The 16,315-nt window shown below is 38.4% G+C and overlaps 1 protein-coding gene across 4 annotated transcripts in view; it reads left to right on the forward strand.

Moving 5' to 3' along the window:
- LMBR1 (limb development membrane protein 1) overlaps positions 1-16,315 on the forward strand; it is a 105,521-nt gene that overhangs the window by 47,289 nt on the left and 41,917 nt on the right. For 3 of the 4 annotated variants that reach the window (XM_006264387.4, XM_059729182.1, XM_059729184.1), the window contains 4 exons: positions 9,247-9,373; positions 9,897-9,965; positions 12,230-12,294; positions 13,676-13,748. In XM_006264387.4, the coding sequence (XP_006264449.1) occupies positions 9,247-9,373; positions 9,897-9,965; positions 12,230-12,294; positions 13,676-13,748 (334 nt within the window). Of the gene's footprint in view, positions 1-656; positions 678-9,246; positions 9,374-9,896; positions 9,966-12,229; positions 12,295-13,675; positions 13,749-16,315 lie in introns of those variants that run through there. The other variant, XM_059729183.1, reaches the window with a different exon arrangement.

The raw sequence follows: 16,315 nt of genomic DNA on the forward strand, positions 1-16,315 counted from the left end.
TGAAAATGCTTCTTTTAATTCAAAGTTTTGTAAAAATGCTGCTAGAAGTGTTTAAAATGTAATTACTGAAATTGGCATGTACGAAAATAGCACCCTAAAAATTTGGGTCCAGTGATGCAGTGGTAAAGAAGGCTGGGGATTCAACATCTAATTTTTAGAAGTTATCCCAAGTTAATATTTAAAAAATTCTAATAGCTTATATGGTAAGTGTGTACAGAGAGACACAAAATGCACGTTCCTGGCCTTGGGAATGTAATATAAGTCTCATTTTTATATTTTGATATATTAAAAAAAAAATTCCTCCCTTCTTCCCTGTCCACCCAGTATACACAGAATGCTTGCAGCTCTTACTAGGCTGCTGGTAAGTTCCCAGTTGTTGGGAATGACATCTTTCATTTAAATAGGGAAGAATTGAAGAGCATATTTTGTTAAAGCATAGATTTAAAGAACTGAGTACATTTTGTAAATAGCTATACAGAAAACAATACAAATATAGATTGAAAAACTGGCTTACAACTTTTGAAATAAAAATATATGATATAGACTGAGTAATTTCTCCAGTCTTCTTGGTTAAACAATTTGAGTTTAACTTTCCTCACAGGTCAGAAGCATTGTATAATTTTAGGAGTTTCCATTGCTTCTGCAATGTCCTTTGGCTTCAGTTCCTTCCATCCTCTGTAAGTGACACTCTTTTGCATATTTTCAAAGTGTTCCGCCTGATGCAGTCATCCTGCATCCTTCATAAATATCTCTTTCTTTTTTTTTTAAGGAGAGAGAAAGATTTAATTTTTTTTCTATGACTGTGAACAGAACTGTGCATACATTTTCAGTTGTCTCTGTCTGGTTCTGCAGATATTGTGGAATATACTTCTGAAACTCATAAACTGCCTTGGCTGTTTGATTTGGATTCCCTGCTTATCATGTGAGCAGAAATCCTGTAACGTGGTCTAGTTGTTTGAAACAGACAGTTAAAGCTGGCACAGCGTAGTTCACATGCATCACTGAATACTTGTTATTAATGGAGATTTCAAGATGAATGCTTTTACTCCCCAAACTTGTGTCCTGCTCCATTCTTGAGCTCTGAAGTAGAGAGAGAATTTAGCTTCTATTATATGTTTCAGACACTGCTAGGTTTTTGAGTGAGAGGGAGATAAACCTTCAGTAGACTTCCTTCTTCCTGTCATGTTCCCTCCCTTATTTTGGAGCGTTCCCACTGACATCCAGATGAAGCTTTGCTATGGATGAATGGAGGGTAGTATTTAATCTGTAAATGTTCTCCTCTGTTGTCATTATTCTAGTTTCTTGTATCCTTAATTACCATTAAAGTTGCTCTTACCGTTAAAGTTGGTCCTTTGCAGCCACTTTTGTTGACAGGTGTGATCTTGTTCCGTAATACTTGAGTCCCTGGAAAAAAAACTAGTGTAAATGGGTCAGGATATTCCTGCTCTTTGCAGCTTTTTGTAACTTTAAGCCAAAGGCTGAGATGGATGAAAATAAGTATATTAGCTGTTTTAGGGACTCCAGATAGATGGGTGTGTGTCTATATAATCCATCCTAAGTGCCACTTACATGTCTGAGAGTTGGAACAGACTCTAGCGCATACAGTCAGTCATAGTACTGCTTAGAAATTAAAAATGGACATGTCAACCTAAGAACACAAAACTATTATCCGTTGTGAAAAATATTTGGTCCTTTCAAGTCTGATGCATTGTTCCCACAGGATGGCCATAGACTAGCTAATTTGCTACTGCAGAGAGTTCTGGAAGCAGGCTGAACCCTGGACGGGTCCCATGGACTAGAAAAACATTTCCTCTAAAGTTTGTGTGTATAAAAATTGATTGACAGACCCAGACTTTTAAAACCAAAAATCAGGTTCCCTTCCTGATTCGCTCTGCTGATCCATTCTTTACCCTACAATATTGTCCTGCTTGTTACTTTCCTGACTTCACTTACACTTGTTCCTTTTTTTGTATATCTTTCTCCACCTTTCTAATATGGCCAGAGCCTTCTCTTTTCTCTCCCTGCTCCCTGGAGCAGCACCAGAAAAACCAGAGAGGCAGCTCTGGAGACTCCACAGCAAAAAAGTCTTTTCTTTACCTGTGGTGTCTGACATTCAGCCTCTTGTAATAGGTCTCTGAAGTAGCTGCTCTGGTTCATGCTCCGTCATCCCTTTCCATCAGGGACTACCTAATTGTCCAGCTTACTCATGTCAGATGTGCACTTTCTAACTGGCAAGCAGATTTTTCAGTCCTTGATATCATTCCAGTACATTCTTTTTTTAAGGAAGAATATAATTTTTCCCAAAGACAATTGTAAGCTTGCAAATTTCAAGTCAGTGTTGCAGCCGAAAATTCTGTCATCCAGCAATGAAGTATGAAATGTACAGCCTATGCAATATGTTTAGTTTCCCCATCTCATTTAGTTTTTATGCCTGTACGTTCGTTTTGCATAGTCCTTTTTTATTTATTTCCATACTATTTTTAGTTGATTTGCATGCACAGTACAGTATATGGTACACATCCTATTTGTAACCTTGAAAAATATTTTTAAAAAATTGGTTGCCTCAGTTCCTTTTTCCACCTCTCCACCCACCCCTACACTTCTGGCTAGCATCCCAGTGCCTAATTGTAAGCTAGAACAGAAAGCAAGCAATTTTCCATTACAAATGACACTATGCTACTTTGTGGCTTGCTGATAGAAATACTGCAGAGTGATGTAGCTGGTCTTTACTAAAAATAGAATAAATGCATTACCTTCCCAGCTCCCTCTGCCGTGGATTGCATTCAATAATTGACACATCTAAATAAAAACAAAACTTGGGTCATCCATGCTTGTTGTTCTCAGTGTCTGGCTTGTCCACAAGACTGTGATCTGTCTCTCTCAGTTGTAGGGAAGTGTACTGGCCATGATTATCCAAGTTTAATTTTTTACTTAGTATTTTGTGTGTTAAGATTATACTTGATGTGTCTTTCTATCTATAAGCTGTCTCAATGCATATTTAATTTTTTCTTACTGCGCATCATTGGATTTTATTTTTCTCATCTGCTACAGAGCATAGGCTAAATGCAGAGCAGAAAGGAGTAGTTGTTCTCATGTGTGTAAATAACATCCTGGGGATATCACTTTTTATAGTCATTTTTATAGTATCTCTGAATTTGTCAACAGTTCATGCAAGGTGGGCTTGATTTGGGAATAATAAATATATCGGGGTTTTTTTCAGAAAATAGGTTATTTTAGCAAAAAAAATGAAGCTAAATTTTGTTTTACAGTTAGTTCAACAGTAACTTATTTTTGGTGTGCTGTAGTCCATTCTGCTTTTTCCCTCCAAAAGGACCGCTTTAAAAATGAATGACAGTTTTTATCTAACGTACTTAATTACTTTCCTATTACTGCTCTCCCATGTAATCAGTATCGCTTTCACAGATGTTAAGTAGTGATGAACAGAAGAGATTAGTCCTTGAAATAATGTGTGAAATAATGTGGAGAATTAATTTTATTATAATGATTGAGGCACTGGTAGGCTTCCAGATTGCTTTAAAATAGTAAATATCAGTAAAACATTAAGTTCAACTGATACTTATATATACATGCATGCACATAGAGTGACGTTTCATTTTAATCACAGAAATACATGGATTTGGGATTTTTTGATCAAAAAATTCTGGAATGGTCTAAACTTTAAAGTCTGAATATTTTCTTCAGCGCTTCTATCCAAAAATATTAATACGGTTTATAGAAAATGAAACGTATACCTGAAGTTTTATTTAAAGATGTACAGTTTTTGGTTACTCTGAGAGCAAAAAATGTTTGATGCAGTGAAAATCACAATTGTAATTACAGACTAAAAAACCTTCAGTGGATTTACAGATGAGTTTTAACTCTTTATTTTAAATATAATACTTGCTTTAAAACAGAGTACTCATTGTAAATGAGTGTCTAAATGCTGCAGAAGTATTTGGGTTTTGCGTTAACTTCATTAGATCCCCAAATCAGAAGTAATTCGGACTCCTATAATTTGCAATTCAGGCAGTATCTTCTCTGGTGTCTATTCCATTATTATAATTGATTTCTATAATTTGGATAAAGTCCTTTGACATAGTGCAAGTAAGTTAAAATTAGATCATTGTTCCTTTCCCCACAGTTTCATTTGCAATTACATTCTCGCTTTTGGATTCCTGATGTGAGTTAATTTTGATTAGCTTTGCTTGTGAACTGTGCATATTTGGCCCGTATTTTAAGATCACTCTGTCTATAAGTCGTGTGTCAGTGGAGTGAACATTAAAATTTAAGGATGGTCTTATAGTTAGTTTTAGGATGAAACTTAGCTGAGATCACTAATTATAATAAGCAGCATTAAAACATGCAAAATGGCAACTATTATTGCAGTGAAGCATGCTTATTTAAGATGATAAAATATGGAAGTGGATGAAAGGAAAAGCTGTTGATGGATATCCATTCAAAAACAATTTTAAGAAATAAAAATGAATAGAGTACAAACAGGAATACCTAACCTGTTAACTGTTTTACAAGCTATAATAATGGATGATTAAAAATCTACAGTGAACATACTCTGAGAAGACAAGTAGTAATGTTGTCTTGCAGCATCATTACTGGGGTAACATATATAACTAGCTAAGCACATTGGAGATCTGGAAAAATATTAAAGGGTTCCAGAGTAGTATGTGGTACTAAAATTGGAAACAGAGATATTATTTGACCAAATAGGGCAGAGAAAGAAGTTGCCATGGAAAGCAGAAACTATTTTATTTCAGCTATTTCAGTCTGACATGTCTGTATGGTTTAGATTTTATCAAGTGTAAATTTGATTTTTATCAGGTATAAAAACTGTTCATGTATACTGTTTATTTTGTGATAGTATGATACGTTTCTCTTTTCTCTCTTTTTCTCAAAGCCCAGAATTTGAGAATTGAATTTGTTTTTAAAAAGTTATGCCTGTAGTTAAATATTGGTATAGCCTTAAATTGGTAAATGAAACCAAACTATACTACCGTAGAGGTAAAACAACCTTCATGTGCTAAAATTAGGAGAAGTAGAAGAAGCCTATTATTGCAGGAATTTTCAGTACAAAAGTTGCAGATTATGGAGTTCTTCCTCATAACAGGGATCCAGATTTTCTCTTTCCTGTGGAAAAACACAGATTTTCCCCTTTTAAAGGGAAAAAAAGAAGTGGATTTTCCCCTTTGAAGGAGAAAAACACGGGTTTCCCATTTTGCAAACAGCTCTCCGCAGGCTTGGCGGAGTTCCAGCCTGCAATGAGCTGATTGCAAAAGGGTGCAAAACCCTAAGTTTTGTTCTGGGAGGCTGAGAATATGAGACCAGCCAGGGCTGGCTCAGACTTGTTTTACTTCCTGCAGCCTTTGGGGTAAGTAGGGGCAGGGAGCAGCTGGGAGGTCACCATGCCAGGGCTGGGGGAAGCCTAGGAGGAAACCCCGGGGCTGGGGGGACAGCTGTGGCTTGGGAGTGAGGAGCACGAGTAGACCAGGACTGCTCAGTACAACAAAGCAGCAGTGGGGGGCAGCTGCAGCTGGACCTGTGTCCTGGTGCAGGGGGGAGCTGCTGCCGGGAGGGAGTGAGTGGAGGGTGGGCAGGGGCTGTGGGTTGGGAATGAGGTGCACTGGGGGGCTGGGGGAACTATGGGAGTGAGGGGCACCAGCAGACCGGGGCTGCTCAGCATGACAAAGCAGCAGGGGGGACAGCTGTAGCTGGATCCACGTTCATTCTGTTGAGTGAAGGGGGCAGGGGGATTTTGCATGATTTAAAAAAACAAACAAACACAACAAAATCAAAAGCCAAAACTATATAGGTATTTAGAATTTATTTTATTATAATGCTTGAAGCACTGATAGTCTTCTAAATTGTTTTAAAATTGTAAATATATCAGTAAAACATCATGTTCAACTGATACTTAATATATACATGCACATATATGCACACGCACAGAGCATCATTTTAATCACGGAAATATGTGAATTTGGGGTCTTTTAATCAGAGAATTTTGAAATTTTTAACATAGAAAAACAGGATCCTTGCATAAGATATTTGCAGTGCTGTAGTTTGAAAAGTCCCTGAGAAACGCTTACTGACCGTGGACAAGGACAGGTGACCATACAATAATGCTTAATAGGTGATTTGAAGCATCTTATAACTACCTAAGAGCCACTATTGCTTCCAATCTAACTGCAGTTTCTACCACAAAGCTTGACAGCTTTGTTCTTTGTCAAAATAGTCTTTCTGTAATGAATATATATCCAGTACTTCATTTCAGTTCTTCAGTGTATTTTTTCACTAGCATCATCAGTTCTGAACCACAAGTAATTCCCTACTTATCCAAAATAACTTCTGATATATTTATACATTCCCTTCTGTCTGAATAACCTACGAATGCTATTTTTGAAGATGGTCATAATAAAGTTAAGATTACTCTGTAATCAGACTATTTTGATGACATGCGTCAGAAGATAGGTATGATCCATAAGCTCAACAAAATCTTCTGGCAATATTGATCAATTGTTATGATGTTTAAGAATTACCCAGAATACCTCGAAATACAAGTAAGAGAGTTGTTGGTATGCGAGTCTCAGGCAGGCAGCTCAGGTTTTTTAATTCTGAAGCAGGTGTCAATAGGATGTGAGAAGTTGAGGAATTAGTTTTTGAAGATGGAGCCAATAACGTGTGTGAGATCCAGAAAAAAAGACTATAACCTCCCGGTCAGATGCAAATGAAAGCAGATTCTTGTGTACTAATACTATTGCTAATGGATTCTAACCTGGTACAAGCCACACACGCAGACATGCACACACATACTGGCGTTTCATTTTGATTGTGGAAGTATGCAGATTTGAGGTTTTAAAATCGGAGAATATTGGAATTTTTAACAAAGAAAACAAGGAACCCTGCATAAGATATTTGCCTAATATCCTTCACAAGTAAAAAATTAATACCTTCAGTTGAGGGTCAATTTAAATCTGACCAAATTTTATGGCTGCCTTGCAGCACTATCCACAGTCACTTTGTTTAGTTCCAGTCTTATCCAGTGTGTGGTAATCCATGACCTAATCTCACTTAGACTTTTCGAAGTCCATCAACTAAACTTCAGTAAATGTTAAGAAATCCATTTTGGAAAGAAAAAAATGACTGCTGTATGCTGTTCTGTAGCAACCTCCACATAATAGCATCTGATAAGGTAGGCTGTAGCCTATGAAAGCTCATGCTTCTCTGAACAAGTTAGTCTATAAGGTGCCCAAAGCGGCATCTCTTGCTCAGTGTGCCATAGACAGTTTAAGGCACAAATTGGCCTGATCAGCCATTCATGTGTTCACAGGAACCAAACCAATCAGTGATGTTATGATTATCTTTGAATCTGAAGGACAAACAACAGTCTGTGAGGTGCCACACTGGCTCATCTTCTCCTTGACACTCAAAATTAGATGTATTTCATGAGTTCCAAGAAGAATCCATTCTCGAGACACTTGGTAGTTGAAGACCATGCCTGCTTCTTCAGAGAATCAATAGTAGAGAGGGAAACTGTTGCCTCTGTCTTGTGAAGACAGAAATCTTGGGTCTGTTCATTCCTTCTATCCATGAGGTTTTAAGAGGGGCTCAGAAGGTCCTCTCTGTCTTCAAGAAACCCTGCTTTGCATTCCTAGACTACTTGGTAAAATGCATGTTGTCCAGCTATAATAATCAGAGTTATGAGAGAACAAAAATTAGGTTCTGATAATTTATAATAGGAAATTTTAAGATTTTTATCAATGTTTAAGGCCTGTCCCACATGAATGAAATACTGACTGAGGAGAATTCTGCATTGTCCTTAATAGCTTTAATTAGAAACTTGGGCAAAGTGGTGGGAGAGATTTGGTGCTTTGGCTTGATCTTCTCACCTGATCTCTAACCAGGGGGTTGAAAAGGTCTTTTGATTCTTTGTCCTCTTCCCTTACTTCAGCAAGTCCAGACCACCTGGAGAGGTTCTGTATAGAACAGCTGATCAGAGCAGGAGAGGAGCTGTTTAGAGACTGCAGTCTGTGCTGCATCAGCCAAGTACAGATGTTTAAGACTTCTAAGGCCTCCTCCCTCCCTTCATTCTTGGATAGATACCAAGATCCTGTGGGAACTTAATTTTCTGGCAGACTATCATCTAATGATTGCTTAGACAAGAGGGCAATAAGGGTGAGGGGGATGTTCTAAGGACAGAAGAGACAAAATAAAGGGGGAAGAAATTTCCCACTTGCAACTTGAGGGTTTCAAGTAGGCTTTCAGTGCAGGTGTATGCCTGTAAAGGCAATGTAAGCCAAAACTCTGACAAATTCTGACCATGCTGGGGTTGGGGAAGAAGGGACCTGTACTGAAAATCCTTGAAGGAGAGCAATTTAGCAAATGAGAAAATGAAATACAAAAATGTTAATGAATATTCAAGTTTAATGTTAAGGGTGACAGAAGAAAAAGGTTAGGCTGTCATAGTAATACTAATTCTTAGTAGTCTAATTAGTAATACAAATATTCTCTGAATTTAACATTGCATTAATATAGCCTTTCACACTTTACAGTATATGCAGACATATTTTAGAAAGCTTTTTACGTGTGTGTAATCTGTGTGTATCCTGTGAGCAGTGTCTCATCAGTTGTAGAGCACTTAAGAAGTATGATGTAATTGATGTGACTGCGGCAGCAAGATGTGGCCAGACTAAGAATGAGCAATACTCCAGGCGTACACTTGAGGGCTCTGTAGACTGTGAGGAATGATGCAGAAGCAATTACAGTTGAAGACTGTTTTAAGTAAATTGGTGCATTGTACCTATGCAGGGTTTAATGTTGGCTGGGGCTATTTGGCTATTTGCCATAATTGGCTTTCCATTCCCTTGATTGGAATCACAGATAAAAATTTGCTAATCCACTTTCTCAGCTGAAAGTATTATAAACGTAATTCATCTTTTTAAAATGTCCCAGGAAAATCATAAGGTATAAAGAATTTTTTATGAAAAATGAGAGTGGTGTAAATTGTTAAACTGAAGTAATTTTAAACAGTTTTCTGTGGTTTTAGGAAGAAGGGGGCTAGTCCTGGCATTATAAAGCCATAAGAACTTGCTTTTTCCCTTGGGTGTAAAAAGGAAAGAAATGCATCTCTCACATGCTCTTAATATATACATACACAAATAGAGTTATTTAATTTAATTTGCTTAGTGTCAGAAACTTTCTATTTAAAATGAAAATCTGTTTTATTTTCTCTAGGGAATCCAAGCACGCATTTTGGAAACAGTTGTTATGCTTATTCTTCTTGCACTGCTTATCCTTGGAATAGTTTGGGTAGCTTCAGCTCTCATTGACAACGATGCTGCCAGTATGGAATCTTTGTATGGTATGGACTTTTTAAAAAAAAGCAGTTTTGCTGTTTATATTGTCAAAGTGGATGTTTGCAATTAAAATACATTTATAGTAAATCTCTGTACTGCTCCTTTTTGCAGGGGGGAGGGGAAAGGGATGAGAAGGGATTGCATTTGTTTAACCAGTACCTCATTTTGTGCATTCAGCTAGTGTTTGTAAATGTCTTCAGTATATTGAAGAAATTCAGTAGTCTTGTGGACAGTGTCTTACATATTTAATGTTAGAGCAAGTTGCAAATACTGTCAAAGCTACTTAAACAGGGGTTTTTTTCCCCTGCAAAGCACCAAGGATTTAATAAACTGTCTAATTCTTTGTTTCATTTATAAAATATTATTGTTTAATCTTGGAAGAAAGAATGGCATAATGAAACAGCATAATTGATTTTGTGTGGGACTGGTGTAAACTTCCCATTTTTACTATCTGTTAGTTTAAGCAATTCAAATAAAGCCTAACATCTAATATTTAAGGGTCTAAAGCTGTGTTAATTTTCCTTACAGATCTTTGGGAATTCTACCTCCCTTATTTATATTCCTGTATATCACTGATGGGCTGTTTATTACTTCTCTGTAAGTATTTCTGTGACTCTTTTAGAAGAAAAGTAATATTTTAATTCATAGGAGATAGTTCAGTAGGTATAAAATGAACATGAAAGAAGAATGAATTAGAGTTACTGCGACACTTTCCCAAATGCTTTTTTCTACTTTAATGTGAGAGGCAAGGATTTCTTCGAGTGATATCTTTTATTGGACCAACTGTATAGTTGGGATAGAGTTAAACAAGTTTTCAAAATTAAGACATTCTTCATGAGGTCTGACCAGGACAAGCACAATATAATAAAAGATGAGTATACAGTTGGTTGATCCAATAAAAAATACAACCTTAATAAGTCATTGCCTCATGCAGTTTCTGAACCATCACAGCTACATCACTCTTACACTTTTCTACTTTAACTCTTTTTAGTAGTAGGTTAATATAGTGTCTAAAGTTTCAAGAATCAACATGTTTCCTTTAAATGATCCTAAGGATCCTTACATGATTCAAAGGACTGCTTGGGGCTGGGGGGGGGAGCAGGAGGAGGGCAGTAAGGCAGAGTGTTATGTGCATATGCACATATGCACATGCATGTGGCTGGCACTATACCCAGGCAGTGCAGTGGAGAGCAGGTCCTGCAGCTCCCTGCAGGTAAGTCTGTCGGGGGGGCGGGAGGTGTCACAGGGGGTGGAGTCTTGGCAACATGTGACAGGGATATGTGGGGGGCATGTACCCCCACAGATTTGTGTCCACAGTGGGATATGGGGATGTAGCCTGGCTGGATCATTACTAGGCAGGAGCTGCTTCTGTGGCCTGGCAGGTGGGATCTGACCATGGCCACCAAGGTGAGGCACTCTGCCCACCTGGCAACAGTGAGAAGGTCGGGCACAATTCTGCGCTGCCATGGTGCCTCACCTTGGCGACCATAGTGGCGTGAGTTGTCACCCTGCTGCTGCCAGGCAGGCAGGAGGCGCCTCACCTTGGCTGCAATGGCAGTGTGGTGCTCCTTCCTGTGCTGGGTCCTGCTTGATGGGCTGTGGAGGCAGCTCCTGCCTGGTGCTGGTTCAGTCAGGCTGCAGCCCTGCGCTCGGCTGTGGGCGCAGAACTCAGGAGGGACATGCTGCTCCCTGACCCCCTCCATGCTCCCCTGATGTGTCACCTATGGCGTTACCTATACCCACACCCCACCTTCCCCACACACCTGCCCCCTTCCCCACACACTAGGGGTGGGGGCTGGGGGGGGGGCATGTGTTGGGAGTGATGGGCCGCAGCAGGGCTGGGGGGGGTGGTGGGGGATTATGGGTCAGGAGTGAAGGGCAGCAGCAGGACCAGAGGTGTGAGGGGCACCAGCAGGGCTGGAGGAGGTGGGGGGGGCTGCGGGTCAGGAGTGAGGGTCAACAGGTTGGGCAGGAGCAGAACATCAGCATATTAGGGCTACTTAGCTCCACAAAGTGGCAGCGGCAGCGGGGACAGCTACAGCTAGACTCGCATCCTGGGGAGTGAAGGGGGCAGGGGGAGCTCTGATTTTTCCATGATAAACCAAAATCAAATGTCAAAATGTATAGGTATCTAGAATTTATTGTATTGTAATGATTGAAGCACTGGTAGGTTTCCAAATTGCTTTAATATTGTAAATATATCAATAAAACTTTGTTCAACTGACGGACACGCACACACACATGCACGTGTTTCCTTTTACTCATGGAAAAACATGGATTTTTGGGGTTTTTGATCAGAGAATTTTGGACTTTTTTGACAGAGAAATCCAGGATCTTTGCTGATGATTGGCTGCCGGCTGGTCTTGATGTCCAACCGTGTAACTACATGTATCCCGTCATTTTCCATTCATGCAGGTGTCTCTGGAGCCTGTTTTACCCTCTCATTTTAGATCCTAGTGATAGTCCAAACAAGAATGAAATTTGGGCTAAGTTCTTTTGCCATTTATCAGGAGGGGAGAGATGCCCTTCCTACAAAAACTGTCATAAGCTTCAGCCGCCCTCCAGCTTATAAGTGTACAACCAATAATTTTGGCAGTGTTGCAATTGGAGGAGGATGAGGGTGCAGGAATGTTTAACTCCACAACCTCTTTAACTGTATGATATGCAAAGAGTGAGATTTTTAATGTTTATTGTAAAGTACTATTTAATGACATTAGATTTTAAAAAGGAGCTTAGTTAATTTTTGTTACTCCAGAGTTCTGATCAATTATATCTACTTTCAAGGGTCATATGCATCTAAAACAGTATGTTCAGGATCTGAATATAGCTTCACCATATCTTCTATACTTTTTATTCCCCAGTATGCACACCAGTGGGGCTTTCACGGATGTTTACAGTGATGGGCCAGTTGCTGGTGAAGCCAACAGTAAGTACTATATATTTCTGGTCTCTTGACAATCTCTTGACAGTAAAAAATATAATAAATAGCTGTCTAGATACATTTCTTTCTGGAAATTGTTTGAGCTACTGTATTACAAAACTATTTCAAAACGAGTGGTTTTTTGGCCCAGTCTAGCAAAAATCAGTGCATGTTCCTGATTATTTATATGAATGAATTGTTCACAAAAAGTGACTGTTCATTCATGTGTCTCATTGACCATATGTATGACTCAAGTATGATCAAGGCCTGAATTCGTCCTATTAGGAATGAATAATGATACAATTTTCCACATTTTACTTTTAAATGACAGTCTCCTCAGTTTGTGAACCACGTGTATTATTCTGCAGTCACTGGATTTGTGGAATTGTGGAAAACCAGACAGTAACTTTGCTGTCTCTGGTTCCTCTGAGTGTTAATATTTAATATAGAAATAATGATGAGTGAATAAAACTTGACTTCATGGCATAATAAGCTTTCTTCGTGGAGAAAATAAGGTTTATAGAGAAGACTAACATTTTTCTCCATCTGAACTGAATAATTTGATGCAATAATGTATGTGAATTACATGTTACTAATATTAACACTAGTATCTAACATGCAGAATGCTGCATGAAAGTGGTGGCATGATAGCCTTAATTTGCACAATTTCTGATTGTATGTCTTGAAATTTGTAATTGTAAATATGCATTAGAGTTTTTAATTCTATTTTGTATTATTTTGGGGAATTGAACTGACTGTCAGAACCCTTTAAGTGGCAATGTGGAAAGCAAAGGAGCATTGCACAGCTAATAAGTTTTAAACTCTCTGAGTAGTGTACTATAGTTAGGTGGTTTTTTTCGTCGCACAACAGTATATGCATTATGTAGTTTGAAATTTCGTATTGTGTGAAATCAGCTGTACTTAAACCACATGTTCAGTGAGGAAGAATCAGTTTGTAAAAACAATTAAGTCAGACATCTGTGAAGTTATAGTCCATTAGCCATTTTTAATTGTTAGTGCAAACATTATTTTATATTTGCATATCTTAAATTACTTTATATTTGCATTCTTAAGATTTGAATTTTTCATTCATACTCCCTCACAACAAGATCATCTTTGGACTGAGACTGAACATAAAAGTTTCAACCCAAAAGAAAAACTTATGGGAAAGTTAAACATGTAAAAATAAGATGATTTGATGCAGTTGAATAACTTTAGCTATAATGAATATTGTAACACTTAAGTACTGTTTTGCACAATGTTCTTAGCATACTAGTAATGTATGGACTTTCTTAAGAAAGGAAGTTTTGAGGTGGAACCAAAAATTCAGCCAAACAAGATGCACAAGTGAATGTTTATCAGTTGGTGTTTATGTTTCTAAACACAGATCCTTGAAGACCTGGATGAAGAGATATATATCATCACCTTAGAGGAAGAAGCAATTCAGAGGAGACTAAATGGTACATATGTTGTGATGCTGCTTTAGATATATAAACTAAACAAAGGTAGTGCTTCATAGTCATGTTTTGCTGTAAAATAAGTAGACTTGATTACCTTTGAACAGAAAATGGAGGTTTTCATACTTCCCAATTGATACTGTGCTTCTGCTCCATACATTCACTTGCATAGGACTTGAATATAGGTGATAGATTAATAGGCAGCAAGCCAGTACTTACCTGTCCTAGATTCCTTAATAAAATGTAAATAGATTTTTTTAAAATGCTGTGTGAATATAGGTTAGTATCATATGAATATATATTAATGTGTTAGTATCATTAGATATACCTACTGGTAAAGAGGTAAGATTTCTGCAATTTGCCAGTTTAAGAGATTATCATTTGGTTTGGTAATTCTTGTTATTTAAAAGAAATATTAGTTTATATTCTGCAAACAGAGCATTTTCCATCCAGGCTCTAACAGAGAATAATATAAATATCAATTATAGTAGTTTTGACTGGTAACAATGGAAGATAGTGGCCATCTTTAGTACTTTCTATCTGTAAGGACTCTATGGGGAAATAATAACTTTAATTGCCAAATAACACCTTTGGCTTTCAGCTCATTAAGGATATTGGGAAATTGCAGCCATTAACAGGCCCCAAATCATTAAGCTAAGCAATCTTTTTCCTTTTTTCCTTTTTTTTGGCACAAGCCGTTTGATTTCCCTATCTCTTTGCCTCTCTTAAAAAAAATCGAAAAATACTCTAAAATGCTGTATTTTTGATAACGTGATTTCACAGCTCTGTCTCCTTATACCTGGGGAGCTTGAGAGAGAAGGTCAGAGCTCTGCTTAGATCACATTATTAGTTGTAGTTATTAGGGACAATTTCTCCTTATCTTTGTTCATTCAAAAAGATGACAAATCATAAATGGAGTTATGAATGTTGTTTCTGAACTCTGTTCCATTCTCCCCACTGTGTTTTCAAATAGCCTGATATTCTTTACTTTCTGGTGGCAGTACAAGTCATATCAGTAGTGTGAAGGAGGTGGGGAACCAGGGCAGCAGCCCTGGTTACCATCTTAGCAGGATGGAGGATGCAAAAATAACTGCTGCTGCAGTTGATGACAGGCTGCACCACTGTTGCTGGCAGCTGTCCCTTCCCAGGGCACAGAGCTGCCCTGTTACACCTGGGTCCCATATTTTTCCTTGGGCATTTGAGGTTGGTTGAGCGTGTACTGTAGTATAGTATTTATATCAGCTGGGAGGGGGTTTGTACTTGCAGCACAAAGGTGGGTTCAGTGAATCTCCTTTGAAGCTATGATGGGGTAATTAGAATTGTTCCAGGTTTTTTATGTTAGCTAGCAACTGTAAAATATTTGTTGTCATGGAAATGATACTTACGGTATATGGAGAAACTGTTTATGGAAAAATGACTTATCTGTTCAGGTATCCATTACAAGTGGCTTAGAACAGGGGCGTCATATTTACCCAGACCTGTGCCAGCGTGTGGCTTGGATCAGGCTGCATCTGAGCCAGTGTGCAGGAGTGGGGCTGGCTTGTGGTGCTTGGGGCTGAACTGGCCATGTGCACTCCATGTGGCAAAGTGGGCCAGCACAGGGCATATCTTGCATGCGGCAGCCCTCTGGAGTGGTCTTGCATGCTGGCTCCTGCATCCAGACCAGCCTCGGAGCCAGCAGTCGGGGCCAGTCCAGTGCGGGTGGCACATGTAGTATGCACCCTGAACCATCCTCCTGTGCTATTTGTAGTGTCCATGGCACTGGGTCCAGCCCATACACCATACCAGCCCTACATGTGGCCTGCTGGATTAGTCCAAGACCCAGGGGCCAGATCATAGGGCTCCAAGGGCCAGATCCATCCTGCAGGTCTTATGTTTGACACCCCTGACTTAGAAAAATGGCAGCCATTTACCAATGGAATATAAGAAGGCTTATGGTTGATGTTTCTTCTTCTGCTAATAATCCCTTGGGACTCTTGTCCATATTATATGTTGTTAGTATGATTTATTCCCAGTAACGTTTACGTGGTGCTGTGCTTATCTTCTTTAAGTATAATATAAATATTGTAGGGCCATTTGCTGAATACTATAAAAATACAGGAAAAATAATAGAGCCATGCATAGACATTTGAATAAAATAATTCTGAGGCTAGAGCATCTTCCTAATTTAAAAACGGAACACTGGTAAGTTATTTCTGTTCCTGGATTTCCCAACAGTTCTGTCTTCTGCATGTGGGAGACTGTAAGCTCTCCAGAGGAGAACCATCATTTTTTTTTATCCAGTGCCATTTTTCAAGCTAAACGATTAAAATCTATAGACTGCAAAGAAACACCTAAGTAAAATATACAGTAAAAAACGGGTGTTATAATTAAGCATGTACAAATGATCAATTTTTTTTTTTTTTTTCAGTATAGTATCCTCATTTTAAAGAAGGGATTTGTTTTGGTTTGATCTTGACTAAAAAGCCATGAGCTCAAGGTTTTGTTTTGTTTTTTTCTTGCCAAAATGGGAAAGAAATAAAGTTTGTTTTAAATCTTTTTTTAAACTAAGAATTTTTCCTTCCAATTCC

The sequence above is a fragment of the Alligator mississippiensis genome, chromosome 5 (assembly GCF_030867095.1).
Source record: "Alligator mississippiensis isolate rAllMis1 chromosome 5, rAllMis1, whole genome shotgun sequence".
NCBI lineage: Eukaryota > Metazoa > Chordata > Crocodylia > Alligatoridae > Alligator > Alligator mississippiensis.